The sequence below is a fragment of the Mchenga conophoros genome, linkage group LG11 (genome assembly GCF_057382185.1).
Source record: "Mchenga conophoros isolate Kocher_MC1m ecotype Shallow Benthic linkage group LG11, M_conophoros_male_GT1.1, whole genome shotgun sequence".
NCBI classification, from domain to species: domain Eukaryota; kingdom Metazoa; phylum Chordata; class Actinopteri; order Cichliformes; family Cichlidae; genus Mchenga; species Mchenga conophoros.
Window position 1 is genome coordinate 35,848,742 of NC_140536.1, and position 17,144 is coordinate 35,865,885.

Below are 17,144 nucleotides of genomic sequence, written 5' to 3' on the forward strand. Positions count from 1 at the left end.
AGAGACGAATTTGGCATTGATATTTGACATCACAACAGAGAGACGAATTTGGCATTAATATTTGACATCACAACAGAGAGACGAATTTGGCATTGATATTTGACATCACAACAGAGAGACGAATCTGGCATTGATATTTGACATCACAACAGAGAGACGAATTTGGCATTAATATCTGACATCACAACAGAGAGACGAATCTGGCATTGATATTTGACATCACAACAGAGAGACGAATTTGGCATTAATATCTGACATCACAACAGAGAGACGAATCTGGCATTGATATTTGACATCACAACAGAGAGACGAATCTGGCATTAATATTTGACATCACAACAGAGACACGAATCTGGCATTGATATTTGACATCACAACAGAGAGACGAATCTGGCATTAATATTTGACATCACAACAGAGACACGAATCTGGCATTGATATTTGACATCACAACAGAGACACGAATCTGGCATTGATATTTGACATCACAACAGAGACACGAATCTGGCATTGATATTTGACATCACAACAGAGACACGAATCTGGCATTGATATCTGACATCACAACAGAGACACGAATCTGGCATTAATATTTGACATCACAACAGAGACACGAATCTGGCATTGATATCTGACATCACAACAGAGACACGAATCTGGCATTAATATTTGACATCACAACAGAGACACGAATCTGGCATTAATATTTGACATCACAACAGAGACACGAATCTGGCATTGATATCTGACATCACAACAGAGACACGAATCTGGCATTGATATTTGACATCACAACAGAGACACGAATCTGGCATTGATATTTGACATCACAACAGAGACACGAATCTGGCATTGATATTTGACATCACAACAGAGACACGAATCTGGCATTGATATTTGACATCACAACAGAGACACGAATCTGGCATTGATATTTGACATCACAACAGAGACACGAATCTGGCATTAATATCTGACATCACAACAGAGACACGAATCTGGCATTGATATTTGACATCACAACAGAGACACGAATCTGGCATTAATATCTGACATCACAACAGAGAGACGAATCTGGCATTAATATCTGACATCACAACAGAGACACGAATCTGGCATTAATATCTGACATCACAACAGAGACACGAATCTGGCATTGATATTTGACATCACAACAGAGACACGAATCTGGCATTAATATCTGACATCACAACAGAGAGACGAATCTGGCATTAATATCTGACATCACAACAGAGACACGAATCTGGCATTAATATCTGACATCACAACAGAGACACGAATCTGGCATTAATATCTGACATCACAACAGAGACACGAATCTGGCATTAATATCTGACATCACAACAGAGACACGAATCTGGCATTGATATCTGACATCACAACAGAGACACGAATCTGGCATTGATATTTGACATCACAACAGAGACACGAATCTGGCATTAATATCTGACATCACAACAGAGACACGAATCTGGCATTAATATCTGACATCACAACAGAGACACGAATCTGGCATTGATATTTGACATCACAACAGAGACACGAATCTGGCATTAATATCTGACATCACAACAGAGACACGAATCTGGCATTAATATCTGACATCACAACAGAGACACGAATCTGGCATTAATATCTGACATCACAACAGAGAGACGAATCTGGCATTGATATCTGACATCACAACAGAGACACGAATCTGGCATTGATATCTGACATCACAACAGAGACACGAATCTGGCATTGATATCTGACATCACAACAGAGACACGAATCTGGCATTGATATCTGACATCACAACAGAGAGACGAATCTGGCATTAATATTTGACATCACAACAGAGACACGAATCTGGCATTAATATTTGACATCACAACAGAGACACGAATCTGGCATTGATATCTGACATCAAAACAGAGAGACGAATCTGGCATTGATATTTGACATCACAACAGAGACACGAATCTGGCATTAATATCTGACATCACAACAGAGACACGAATCTGGCATTAATATTTGACATCACAACAGAGAGACGAATCTGGCATTAATATTTGACATCACAACAGAGACACGAATCTGGCATTGATATCTGACATCACAACAGAGACACGAATCTGGCATTAATATCTGACATCACAACAGAGACACGAATCTGGCATTAATATTTGACATCACAACAGAGACACGAATCTGGCATTGATATCTGACATCACAACAGAGAGACGAATCTGGCATTAATATTTGACATCACAACAGAGACACGAATCTGGCATTGATATCTGACATCACAACAGAGAGACGAATCTGGCATTAATATTTGACATCACAACAGAGACACGAATCTGGCATTGATATCTGACATCAAAACAGAGAGACGAATCTGGCATTAATATTTGACATCACAACAGAGACACGAATCTGGCATTGATATCTGACATCACAACAGAGAGACGAATCTGGCATTAATATTTGACATCACAACAGAGACACGAATCTGGCATTGATATCTGACATCACAACAGAGACACGAATCTGGCATTAATATTTGACATCACAACAGAGACACGAATCTGGCATTGATATCTGACATCAAAACAGAGAGACGAATCTGGCATTGATATTTGACATCACAACAGAGACACGAATCTGGCATTAATATCTGACATCACAACAGAGACACGAATCTGGCATTAATATTTGACATCACAACAGAGAGACGAATCTGGCATTAATATTTGACATCACAACAGAGACACGAATCTGGCATTGATATCTGACATCACAACAGAGACACGAATCTGGCATTAATATCTGACATCACAACAGAGACACGAATCTGGCATTAATATTTGACATCACAACAGAGACACGAATCTGGCATTGATATCTGACATCACAACAGAGAGACGAATCTGGCATTAATATTTGACATCACAACAGAGACACGAATCTGGCATTAATATCTGACATCACAACAGAGACACGAATCTGGCATTAATATCTGACATCACAACAGAGACACGAATCTGGCATTAATATTTGACATCACAACAGAGACACGAATCTGGCATTAATATCTGACATCACAACAGAGACACGAATCTGGCATTAATATCTGACATCACAACAGAGACACGAATCTGGCATTAATATCTGACATCACAACAGAGACACGAATCTGGCATTGATATCTGACATCACAACAGAGACACGAATCTGGCATTAATATTTGACATCACAACAGAGACACGAATCTGGCATTAATATCTGACATCACAACAGAGAGACGAATCTGGCATTAATATCTGACATCACAACAGAGAGACGAATCTGGCATTAATATCTGACATCACAACAGAGACACGAATCTGGCATTGATATTTGACATCACAACAGAGACACGAATCTGGCATTGATATCTGACATCACAACAGAGACACGAATCTGGCATTGATATCTGACATCACAACAGAGAGACGAATCTGGCATTAATATCTGACATCACAACAGAGACACGAATCTGGCATTGATATTTGACATCACAACAGAGAGACGAATCTGGCATTAATATCTGACATCACAACAGAGACACGAATCTGGCATTGATATTTGACATCACAACAGAGACACGAATCTGGCATTAATATTTGACATCACAACAGAGAGATGAATCTGGCATTAATATCTGACATCACAACAGAGAGACGAATCTGGCATTAATATCTGACATCACAACAGAGACACGAATCTGGCATTAATATTTGACATCACAACAGAGAGACGAATCTGGCATTAATATCTGACATCACAACAGAGAGATGAATCTGGCATTAATATTTGACATCACAACAGAGAGATGAATCTGGCATTAATATCTGACATCACAACAGAGAGACGAATCTGGCATTAATATCTGACATCACAACAGAGACACGAATCTGGCATTAATATTTGACATCACAACAGAGACACGAATCTGGCATTAATATTTGACATCACAACAGAGAGACGAATCTGGCATTAATATCTGACATCACAACAGAGAGATGAATCTGGCATTAATATCTGACATCACAACAGAGACACGAATCTGGCATTAATATTTGACATCACAACAGAGAGACGAATCTGGCATTAATATCTGACATCACAACAGAGAGATGAATCTGGCATTAATATTTGACATCACAACAGAGAGATGAATCTGGCATTAATATCTGACATCACAACAGAGAGACGAATCTGGCATTAATATCTGACATCACAACAGAGAGATGAATCTGGCATTAATATTTGACATCACAACAGAGAGATGAATCTGGCATTAATATCTGACATCACAACAGGGAGACGAATCTGGCATTAATATTTGACATCACAACAGAGACACGAATCTGGCATTAATATCTGACATCACAACAGAGACACGAATCTGGCATTAATATCTGACATCACAACAGAGACACGAATCTGGCATTGATATCTGACATCACAACAGAGACACGAATCTGGCATTAATATCTGACATCACAACAGAGAGACGAATCTGGCATTAATATTTGACATCACAACAGAGACACGAATCTGGCATTAATATCTGACATCACAACAGAGACACGAATCTGGCATTAATATTTGACATCACAACAGAGACACGAATCTGGCATTGATATCTGACATCACAACAGAGAGACGAATCTGGCATTGATATTTGACATCACAACAGAGAGATGAATCTGGCATTAATATCTGACATCACAACAGAGAGATGAATCTGGCATTAATATCTGACATCACAACAGAGACACGAATCTGGCATTAATATCTGACATCACAACAGAGACACGAATCTGGCATTAATATCTGACATCACAACAGAGAGACGAATCTGGCATTAATATTTGACATCACAACAGAGACACGAATCTGGCATTAATATCTGACATCACAACAGAGACACGAATCTGGCATTAATATCTGACATCACAACAGAGACACGAATCTGGCATTAATATTTGACATCACAACAGAGACACGAATCTGGCATTGATATCTGACATCACAACAGAGAGACGAATCTGGCATTAATATTTGACATCACAACAGAGACACGAATCTGGCATTAATATCTGACATCACAACAGAGACACGAATCTGGCATTAATATCTGACATCACAACAGAGACACGAATCTGGCATTGATATCTGACATCACAACAGAGAGACGAATCTGGCATTGATATTTGACATCACAACAGAGAGACGAATCTGGCATTAATATCTGACATCACAACAGAGAGATGAATCTGGCATTGATATCTGACATCACAACAGAGACACGAATCTGGCATTAATATTTGACATCACAACAGAGAGACGAATCTGGCATTGATATCTGACATCACAACAGAGACACGAATCTGGCATTAATATTTGACATCACAACAGAGAGACGAATCTGGCATTGATATCTGACATCACAACAGAGAGACGAATCTGGCATTAATATTTGACATCACAACAGAGACACGAATCTGGCATTAATATTTGACATCACAACAGAGAGACGAATTTGGCATTGATATTTGACATCACAACAGAGAGACGAATCTGGCATTGATATCTGACATCACAACAGAGAGACGAATCTGGCATTGATATTTGACATCACAACAGAGAGACGAATCTGGCATTGATATCTGACATCACAACAGAGACACGAATCTGGCATTGATATCTGACATCACAACAGAGAGACGAATCTGGCATTGATATCTGACATCACAACAGAGAGATGAATCTGGCATTAATATCTGACATCACAACAGAGAGACGAATTTGGCATTGATATTTGACATCACAACAGAGAGACGAATTTGGCATTGACATTTGATATCACAACAGAGAGACTGGATGTCAATGTCAGAAAGATGACTGTGATGTCAGAACCCTCTAAATCTTGTAATTTAGAGATGGTAAATGGCCTGTATTTGCATAGCGCTTTACTAGTCCCTAAGGACCCCAAAGCACTTTACACATCCAGTCATCCACCCATTCACACACTGGTGATGGCAGCTACATTGTAGCCACAGCCACCCTGGGGCGCACTGACAGAGATATTTAATTCCAAATGATTTGACTGCATCATTGCGTCTTTGAGTTATGACCCAAACTCTCTATCAACTTTGTGAATAAATTCACGTCCCCCTGTGACCTCATAATTACACCACAGTTCAGATGGCATGAATGAGTCATGAGGTCACACCAACAGTGACAACATCAGCAGTGACATCACTAAAGTTGCCAGGTGAGTCCATAAATAGAACCCGTGACGTGGAGCAGGTACCGCGGTTTTGGACAATGCCACGACGCAGGTATAGACGCAGACATGCGAGGTCTTCTCGCCCCGCTCGCAGACACAAGAGACCCCACAAGGCCTCGGGTGTCCGCAGACGTGGGAGAAGATACCGTCGCAGACATTAGACAATCTCAATAAACATGTAGGATGAACATCAAAACTTTCGTCCAATCAAGTTTTTTTTAGATAACATATGTTGTTGTTGTTCTGTGTGTGTTTGTTATCAATGTTGTGGAAAAAAGTTAAGCTTAGTAAGCCATCAAGCACTGATCACTCGTAGAAGAGCACCAATAGGAGACAGAACTAATTAGAAGGTGATATTATTCAGTCTGTACATCGAATAGAAGGCACTAACCACAAGGTGATCTTCAATTCATCTCTGTGTGAATGTGAACGGGGCGAGAAGACCCCCACTAACTGCATGTCCCTAGACTGTGGGAGGAAGCTCGAGAGAACATCCAGACTCCACACAAAGACCCCGGCCTGATGAGGCTAGGGTCCTGAGTTCGATACCCTAAACTGAACGCAGGACAGAGGAAGGGATGGGTGATGTTCATGTGTGCCCAGGTGTATGATGTGGCTCTTTGTCTGTGACTGGTTGGCTGTCCCAGCCCTGGCCCTTCATGTATTTCAGTAATGTCCTTTTCTCCCGTCTCGTTTACATGTTTTTCCCTTGTGACCCATTCCTTCTGTCACGTGTGTTTCCCCCCCAGCCATCATGTTCTGCTTGTGCTTAGTTATGTCCATGTCTTATCTCCTCCAGTCTGCAAGTTGCATCCACAGGCAAGATTAATATACCCCTTCAAAGTGTTTTTTTTTTCTTTTCTCTTGATATTCATTAAGCACTCTTTAGTTGTGTGTTTCAGCTCTCAGACTGATATTTATGCCCCATGATTAGCACTGTTAATGTGTTTGGTATCCAGGGAGCACATCCAGTGTTGGGGTGCCTGGTTATGATCCTCTCACTCATCCAGCCTATCGGGGCCTTGCTGCGCTGCGGACCACAACATCACCTGTATGTATCCATCTGTGTGTGTTTAATTAATATACTATATCATGCCTATACACATTTAAGAATACTCTGTTCAAATATTATTTAAAAAAAAATTAAAAATGGCCTCACTTTTTTTTTCTCTACAATTATTTAACAAATTTTGAAAACACGATAAACCAAAGGAATGGGGCAGTACATGCTTAATGACTAAATGCACTGCTCACTCGGCAAAGTGAGGTTATAAAGTTATTTGATAACCCTAAGAGTTGTATTCATACTTCAGCCATAAAAGTTTTTAAAATTTCAAACTTTTGCAAAGTGTAGCCTGCATGTGCTTTATCAGAGCACACTTTCACACTGAAACACCAAGTAGGAAACTAATTTGCACATGACTCGTGAAAGTTATTCCTTCCTCTTAGTAATAATGGTACTTTTAATAAATATAGCCTGGTTGTAGCTTTGGAGGCCAGACTCAGTAAATGAAATATTTTTTAAGTGAAATATAGATTTAGTAAAATTGTATGTTCAGTAATGATACTTGTTTTCATAAATTGGATGCAGGAGAAATCTTAGACAAGAACTTCAGAAGCTGATGATTTTATAGTTCTTCTCTTTTCTTTGATAGGAGGTATCTGTTCAACTGGACACATTTTTTAAATGCGGTGGTAATAAAATCTATAGCTGGTAAGCTTGTGTTTTACTTCATTCTACCATCTTGCATATATGCTAACATTTTCAATAGCAGACACACTGTCACCCATGCTGCTCGTCTTAAAATGCCTGCTTCTTTGTGTCACACAGTGGCAGCCATATTTACAGGCCTGGACAGGATTGACAGTGATGATGGGTGGCTATTGAAAGTGATGGGTGGCTTCTTTGCCTGGGAAGTTCTCTTCATCATCATTTTGGAGGTCCATGATTGGGTAGTTAAACACAGAGGTAAGCCTTTTTTTTTGCATTTCAGTGATGAAGGAAAAAATCATCACTACCCATATACACTTTAATGACAAAAACCAATCTAGACCCAACAGTCCATTTGCACGGTGAAGAGCCACCTGATCAGTTCAGCAGCATTTAGCTGACTGAGCGAAGAGTATAACCCCTGTACACCTCAGAATGTGGTTGGATGGGTAAAATAAACAGCACTGTATCACAAGATTTTCTGTGTATAACACAGCAGCATCAAATATTTGTCACGGTACGGCATGGCACACCGTGGAAGGAGTGGGGAAGGAGGACCCAGGCGCGGTGCTCTACGTATAGACAGTGTTTATTTACAGAGGGTGATATCAAACAACAATAAATCCCCGTGTTTCTCCCCAGACTCCCGTGTCGTGTCCTCCAAGTGCTCTCTGCTCCCGTGTCTGCACTCCCGGTGCTCGCTGCTCCTTAAGCCTTCCACGCTCCTCCTGCGGGAAACAATAGCGGCAGCAGTCAGGACACTGAACAATGGCAGGCATACACTACACGACCAAAACCTAAACTGGGTAACTAACGTGGAGTCCCAAGCAATGATCCCGCGTCGGTGGGAGCTCCAAGACTCTCTTAAGTAGCTCCCCCGACGAGGCCTGATCAGCAGCAGGTGTGTGGCTTCGGGTGTGGCCAGTCCCCTTGCAGGGCCACACCCTCCAGGCCTGACGCCGCCTATAAACAAGTGCTCAGCCACCCACACACACATATACACAAGCACAGGGAAGGGGGAGCAACACCAAAATACACAGCAATAATAATAATAATAATATAATACATGACTGCTCAGGGATCCTGGGTCGCCCAGTCCCAGGACCCTGACAATATTGGTATTTATGAATTGATGAGTGAAAACGCGTAAGAATGTCTCAATGGTAGTCTGCTGGAACAAAAGCTGTTACACTTTAACTGTGCTGAAGTACAGCGACAAAGGAATCTTTATCTTTCGATTTATTAAATGCATGAAAATACTCTGGGAATACTATACACGAAGGCTCAGCTCATGCACCACCAACCTAATGTTATCAGAGAGAACTTGCATTGAAATGTCTCAACTGAGACTATCCAATTTTGGACACGTGTAGTTTGACAATGCTGTGGCTCAATGTGTGGCTCAGTCACACAAATTATTAAAAAAAAATATGATCACAACCTCTTTGTGTCTACAAAAACTGGTTAATGTTTGGTGATTTTTAAAAAATGTTTTACCCCCCCGTGCCGCACACACTTTCCATGACCAATGGCAACTTGACATGCTAAATGTTTACATAGAGCTTCCAGCACATTGTTATCGTTCTGAAAGTTGTTGTTTTTTTGTTTTTTTTCAATCACCACAACTACTCAACTCGACTCAATTTTATTTAAATTGATTTCAAATTGTTCTTCTTCTGTTAAAGCTTAAAACTAATATCATAACTCAACCTGTATAAATAAAATGATTAAAAACATAGCTGACTGCTTTAGTTCACTTCAGTTAATGTGCCCTGCAATATTTCACTGTTCTTTGCTCTGGGTTTCAGATGATACTGCTGATCAAATGGAATCAGCATTGGTAAGCTGAAAGAAATATAAAAGCAAGCAATCACTGATTGCCACAAGATGGAGTATTTCTAATATAATTTTACTTTTTTTGTCAGGTCAAAGGTGACAGTTGCCTGATCGCTGTGTACCTTCTGGGAAACCTTTGCTTTTTGGTGGCACTTCTGGTTGGAATTGGAGAAAAATGAGCAGCAGCAGAATCTTCCAGAGTGTTTCCCTGTAGTTTTGTTGAATTTTATCATCAATTTTAACATACTTGATGAGAGACTGCACTGGAAATTCAGACCCACTGATGCATCAGTTGGCGAATCCTGGAAAGTTTCTCAGTAATGTCTTTAAAAAATATTACTTATGTTTTTTTTCTCTTTTGCTTTTAGTTGATAATTAAGGTGTACTTTCAATCAGCATTCAATTTCACTGGGCCAAGCATTACTGTCGTGTGTGTGTGTGTGTGTGTGTGTATAATATGTCTCACAGTTGCAAAGAAAGAAGTAGTTTCAGTCGCCTTTAGCCTCCACTCTGGCTGCCAGGTAAACCAGTTTCATTTTACAAGCTGGTTACATTTTTTAAGCCAAACAGCAATTTTGTATTAAAAAGTACTTTTAACAATTTTTCCTTTTACATTTTTAAATCAGGTCAACTCGACCCACATCATAATGGGAGGGTTAAAGCCCTTTTCACACATTAACATCTGTTAATATGACAGCATCTATGTATGAATCTGCACCTTTGTCACTTTCATTTGAAAAAAAAAAAACTGTCATTGATTCAGCTCCTGAACTTCCCATTTAATGTACATTTTTTCATATATTTCTAATAATCTTGCTGTCAATAACAACTGACAATAAGACAACAAATTTTTAACTTCATTAAATTGAAAATTATGTATGTCAGTGTAGTAGTGTTAAATGCTTACCAGGTTCAGATGCAAATGAAGAAACTCCACTCAGGCAAGTCTGCTGGACCAGATGGAGTGAGTCCCCTCAAGGCCTGTGCCCCCCAGCTTTGTGGAGTCTTCCATAAACTGTTCATGCTGAGTCTGAAGAGGGTCCCAGTGCTGTGGAAGACATCAAGCCTCGTCCCTGTACCAAAGACGCCACGTCCCAGTGGCCCCCAGGATTACAGGCCTGTGACACTGACCTCCCACATCATGAAGACCCTGGAAAGGCTCATCCTGGACCAGATCTCACCCATTGTCAGACCACATCAGGATCCCATTCAATTTGCTTACCAGCCCCGTCTCACAGGACGCCATCATCTATCTGCTCAATCGTGTCTACATCCACCCGGACCAGCCGGCGAGCACTGTGAGGTTCATGTTTTTTTTACTTTTCCAGTGCTTGGTGATAAGCTAACAGCGATGCAGGGGGATGCTTCTCTAGTGTCCTGGATTGTTGATTACCTGACAGGAAGACCACAATATGTGCGTCTTCCACATTGTGTGTCTGACAAGGTAATCAGCAACACAGGAGCACCATAAGGGACCATCCTCTCCCCCTTCCTCTTCACCCTCTACACCACAGACTTCAGCCGCTGCACAGAGACCTGCATCTTCAGAAGTTTTGATGTAAATTTGTAAGTTTTGATGTAAGTAAATTTGCGGTCAATTTAGACTCAATTCAAAATCTCCTACTTGGGACGAACACTAAATGTAAATAGCTGACTTTCTAAATAAACCTATCCATCTTTGCAAGGTCAATTTTTGCTTTCACTAAATTCCAAATGTTTAGCCATAATTAGCTTAGCTGTCCTACTCTTGTTACTGCTCTTTCCTACTGCTGTTACAATCAAATGAACATCTCTGCAAAGATAAATTAGCTGAGACCTTAGGTTGATGGTAGTTACTAGCAAACACAGAAACTTACATACACTATATAGTACAGTTCTATGATACATCACCAAATAGAACAATTTGTGGCAATGCAGACAAGCAGAGAAACAGTTTAATTAGTTGAATTTGTTCACTTGATCGGAGGTGTGTTTCCTGCAGATATACAACATCGGATCTCAATGATTTTAAATGAGTAAAAGCCCTTGTGCGTTTAACCGGATTATTTATACCTTTAACATTCCAGCTTATAAAACGAAGAGCAGATGACTTTGCGAGCTTGCCATTCAGGTACCAAAATGCAGATGCAGAAAAAATATGTCCCAACCTCTGGAATAATAAATCTTTCGTGCTTGAATCGATACGGTCCAATATCGTCTTTTCAGAGCTAGCAATAGCTCTCATAATCTCACTCATGTCATGGGGTGGTGCCTCCGGTCTGTCCTCAGCATGGTCCTGTCAGGATCTGACGGCGCCCTGACCGGTCGACCTGCCAGTGTGTGTATATCTGTGTGCGTGTGTGTTGCATCTTCAAAAAATAAAAATACAATAACTGAGCCTTACACCGGAGTATCGTTGCACTGGTTTACTGAACCTTACTTTCAGGGCATGTACAGAACATGAGCATCCATTTTCTACTGCCTCCTACAGGACACACACTTCTTCCACTTCCTTACACATTAATGTAACACAGAACTAATACTGCCTCTCCTGGCATTACCATTGTAACAACACATTCATTCTGTTTCTTTCAGAAGAATAACAGGAACTTAGGATGTAGGTATCTATGAATAATAACTATTATGTATACTCATATATTTATATAACCACTTATATCTTGCGATACCACAGTGTGAAAATGTCTCTCCTATCGCCCTGTCTTCCCCTCCGGCTCCGCTGTGATGTGCTAGGAGGTAACCTAGCAACAGGCTACCTCCGACCCGGAAGTGCTGTCGCCCGGAGCTGCCGCACCTGCAGTCAATCCACCAGCTGCTGCCAATCAACTAGTAGCAGGGCTACTTAATGGTGTGGCTGAGCGACAGACAGCGCTGGAGTATTGCACTAAGCCTGGTAGTGTTTTTGAGTCGCTAACGTTATTGAAGTGCTGTCTGATCTTCGTACTCATTCTGCTGTCGTGTGTGTGTGTGTGTGTGTGTGTGTGTGTGTGTGTGTGTGTGTGTGTGTGTGTGTTCACCCAGGGATTGACGGAGGATTTACGGACACTAAGGAAGCACTTGGAGGAGAGACGGGCACTCACTACCACGCACGGGCTTACACGGAAGGAGGGACGCACTATCACCATTGTTGCACATTTGAACTGTTGTCACCTTGCTGCACTGTAAATAAATGCACTGTCATTATTTCTGAGCTCCGCGCCTGAGTCCACTCTTTAACAACCGTGACAGGTCCGAGGCTTTTGCGGCCTGCTCTTTCCCCGATCTAGTTTTGCTCATATTTCGTACACCGTAGCCTTGAAGATGTAAAAAGTGCCTCAGAGCAGCACACGGGCGTGTTATCGTACTGTTGTTAAAAGTTCGTTAGTTTTGGAGCAATGGAATTATGAAACAAGTTAGTCCATTGAGGAGCCCTGTACAACACGTCTTCACATGGCTACCAGACACGCCCCCCGTCATTTTGTTATTATTCAATTCAGAACTGCCCAGACCAGACACAGTGACGTTTCACCAGAATCCCTTTGATCTCTGGTCTTCTTTATGACATCAGCACACGAAAACCTATAAATAGGGGAGAGGTTCTCACTCTTGTCAGTCTTTCAAAGAGAGTGGAAGAATTCACTAGGCAGGAAACTACTGGAAACTTGCGTTTCTGACACAGTTGACGGTATTTTTAAAAAATCTTTTAGTTGGTACAGAGATTTAGCATCAACTTCAATTTGAAATATGAGTCTGTCAAATCCTGTTGTATGCAACATGAGAGCCGAGAACGAAAAACTTAAACAGCAAATCAAAGAGCTGAAAAATGAGAATAAAACTCTCAAACAACAAAACTCTACCATACGTGACCTTAAAGTCGAGAACGCCGACCTTAAGGAGCAAAAAAGAGAGCTCATAAATGAGAACAAGATTCTCCAAAAAAACATTGAAGTTCTCTTCAAACGAAGTGGGTTCTCTAAAAACAAGAGGAAAAGAGACCTGCAACTAGAGAATGAAACAATTCACTTCAAAATTCAAGAGCTGGAATATTGGAACCAAATTCTAAAGGATTTAAACAGCTCCAAAACCAAAGAGATCCAGCAACAGAAAGAGGTGATGCAGGAAATGGAAGCAGAAATCAGAGAGTTGCAAAGCAGCAAGACAGGCTTGGTTATAAAAGTGGGAGACATGGAAAAGGACAACCAGTCTTTAAGAGAGGAAAATGATGTGACGGTAAAACGCATGTGTGAGCTGAAAAGGGACTTTGAAAAGGAAAAAGATGACATGCAACAGGAAATACAGGCTGTTAAAACTGAGCTCCATCAGGCAAACACAGCCTTTAAAGAGTTACAAGAGAGTGAAGAAAGAAAAAGGATCATGAATGAGGAAAACAAAACAACGGACAGTGAACAGCTCAGACAGACCCTGGAACGCCAATGCTTTGCACATGAAATTGACATATTGAGGCGGCATAACGAACTTCTTGAACAGGACCTCCAGGAGCTTTCCAAAAGGAGTGGTGATTCTCAAAAAGAACTGAAACCACACGATGAGGGTGTGAAAGGAGAATCACGGATCTCCAAAGCCACTGAGAAAGACTCCCAACATGATTTTGAAGTGACCAACAGAGAAAAGGAGTTGTTGTGCCATGAATTTGAGGAAATGAAAAGAGAGCTTGAAGAGGTCAAGAAAAATCTGTATGATTCACAGGAAGCCTTGAAAACAGAAGACATGGCGTTGCAAACCCAAGCTCAGACTCCCAAAGTTTCACAGGAAGAACATAACAATCTGATAAACAACTACGATGTCCAAGTTGACATACTCAAACAACAAAATAAGGCCTTAGAAAATACGGTTAGTGACCTTACCAAAAAGATGTGGAATGGACGGGAAGCGATGAGACAAATGGAAAAGAACTTTCAAGAACAAAGGAAGCTACTCGAAAATCTCCGAGGAGAATTCGAGGAAATTTAGCACAACTACGACTTTGGCCCTCCCTATTAAACCTGGTTAACGCAGGTTCAATAGGGCTATAACTTAGACAATGGAGGTTCATTTGATTTAATTGGCCCAAAATGAGTGACTGCACCCAGACACTCAGTAGCAAAAAAATTACAGAGATTCAAGAGAGAAAACTGTTTCTGCATAGACTCCTATAGTACTGCAAGTCGTGTCATCGCTTGGTGTCCTGCATAGAGTGCAGGTTTAAGGTATCTACGTATCTTTCAGAATTAGAAGCTATGCTGCGTCAGGGGTTATAACAGCTGTGCCCCCCCCCCCAACCGGTCGAGGCAGATGGCCGCCCCTCACTGAGCCTGGTTCTGCCGAAAGTTTCTTCCTGTTAAAAGGGAGTTTTTCTTTCCCACCGTCACCAAGTCTAAGGAGCTTGGAGAAAAGCGCCTGGACTTCTTTAACTTAAAGAAGTCCAGGCGCTTTTCTTTCCAAGCTCCTTAGACTACTATGGCCTTGATGACTGATAACCTTCACAGACACTGTCATCAAGGGTTTGCTCACAGGGGATCATCTGATTGTTGGGGGGTTTTCTCTCTTATATTGTATGGTCTTTACCTTACAATATAAACAGCCGAGAAGCGGCTATTTTTGCCATCCGGTGCTTTAGAAATACATCTTAGCTGAACTGAACTCCATAACATCTGGACCGAAATGCCTACACACAACGGTAGGCATTTCAATCAAGAGCTCTGTCCAAAACGTTCAATGACAAGCATCAGCACCAGGATTGTTTTTTAGCTCACCAACAGTTCATGTTCCCTACCCATTTTTTATTGTAACTGCAACTTTGTAAGACTGGGTTGGGAGATGTTCTTGTGGTGAGCTTTTATTTACATAATTGGTTTCTTTAATAGTGAAATAAAATAAATTTGTATAACTGGAAACAGCGTTCTCCTGTGTGATTATCACATTGTATTCTTTAAACCATATAACAGAATATATAATATATATAATTTACTCATAGTAATATTAATATCTAATGTGATTGAGTTTCCTTATCTCTACTTATGTGCTGATGTGTTCACTGAGGCCATTGTATGGTCCATTTTGGCTGCATTTCCATGTTTTAAACATGAAATTTGCTTATTTAAAGGGTGTCTCATGTATCTCTTATGCAGAAATATGTGTTGCCTAGCTGGACAAATGTAGCACAGGTCTACTATTATTGGTCACGTGTGTTTTCCCCCCCAGCCATCATGTTCTGTTTGTGCTTAGTTATGTCCATGTCTTATCTCCTGTCCCCTTTTCCCTCTGTATGTATTCACAGTGTACGTGTTCCTCGTCGGTTCGTCATGCTAAGTCTGCGTGTCTTATTGTATCACTCCAAATCTCACTGACTTTAACTAATAATAACTGTTTGCTGAGTGTTATGTCTAAAAGGTATTGCACAATCGCCTCTAGTAGAGGATCAGGTTTGTTTTCCACTGATAATGGATTTTAACATGACTGACCAATGATTGTGGAGCACGTCAATGTAGGATCTTATAAATACAACGAGCAAACTTAAATGTTTTAAAATGTTCAAAAAATTAATGTATTATATTTCTGAAGTATGACGGAAGGAAAAAGTTAAATTTTTTTCATATTTTAAAAAAAAATCCATGGGTTTAATGGGTCCATCATCACTATATTGAGGGCCTTGTATAATAGCCCAACTGCAAAAGTAAAGATTAACGGTGAATTTTCAGATGCTTTCAAGCTTGAAAGGTCCACAAGACAAGGATGCCCACTGAGTCCACTCTTATTTGCTATTTTTATAGAGCCATTGGCTGAAAGGATTAGGCAGAATGGTAACATAAAAGGGATTAATATCACTGGAAGTGAGCAGAAATTGGCCTTGTTTGCAGATGAAATTTTGGTTTACTTATCAAAACCTACCGAATCACTTATGGAGCTCATGTCAGTGTTAAAGGAGTATGGGCTATACTCGGGATATAAATTGAATATACAAAAAACACAAGTTCTTAGTAGCTTTTATAGCCCTCCCCAGAATCTGCTCAACAAATACAAACTAAGCTGGGACAAAAGAACTATCAAATATCTGGGCATAAACTTATCAATGGATATAACTAGCTTGGAAGAAATCAACTACCCCCTACTTAAAAAAGATATCATGCTAAATATTAGCAGATGGTCTATCTAAGCATTTCTTCTAGAGTGGACATCATAAAAATGAATATGCTCCCAAAGATATTGTACTTATTCCAGTCTGTTTCTATAGAAAACCCTGATAGATACTTTGTAGAGTGGGATAGGACCCTCTCA

General features: G+C 40.5%; 1 protein-coding gene and 1 long non-coding RNA gene across 2 annotated transcripts; one reads left to right on the plus strand and one right to left on the minus strand.

The window, feature by feature from the left end:
- The first annotated feature begins 7,164 nt into the window (after positions 1–7,164).
- On the plus strand, positions 7,165–11,999 carry LOC146564887 (ferric reductase 1-like). The gene is made up of 5 exons (XM_085292674.1): positions 7,165–7,397; positions 8,002–8,060; positions 8,178–8,315; positions 9,866–9,897; positions 9,983–11,999. The coding sequence occupies exons 1-5, from the start codon at positions 7,273–7,275 to the stop codon at positions 10,070–10,072; spliced, it is 444 nt and encodes a 147-aa protein (XP_085148800.1). The 5' UTR covers positions 7,165–7,272; the 3' UTR covers positions 10,073–11,999.
- LOC146564888 (uncharacterized) lies at positions 8,631–10,015 on the minus strand. The gene is made up of 2 exons (XR_014894455.1): positions 8,873–10,015; positions 8,631–8,785 (listed from the first exon to the last, which is right to left on the minus strand). It is a non-coding gene; the product is annotated as an uncharacterized LOC146564888 (long non-coding RNA).
- Positions 12,000–17,144: the final 5,145 nt, after the last annotated feature.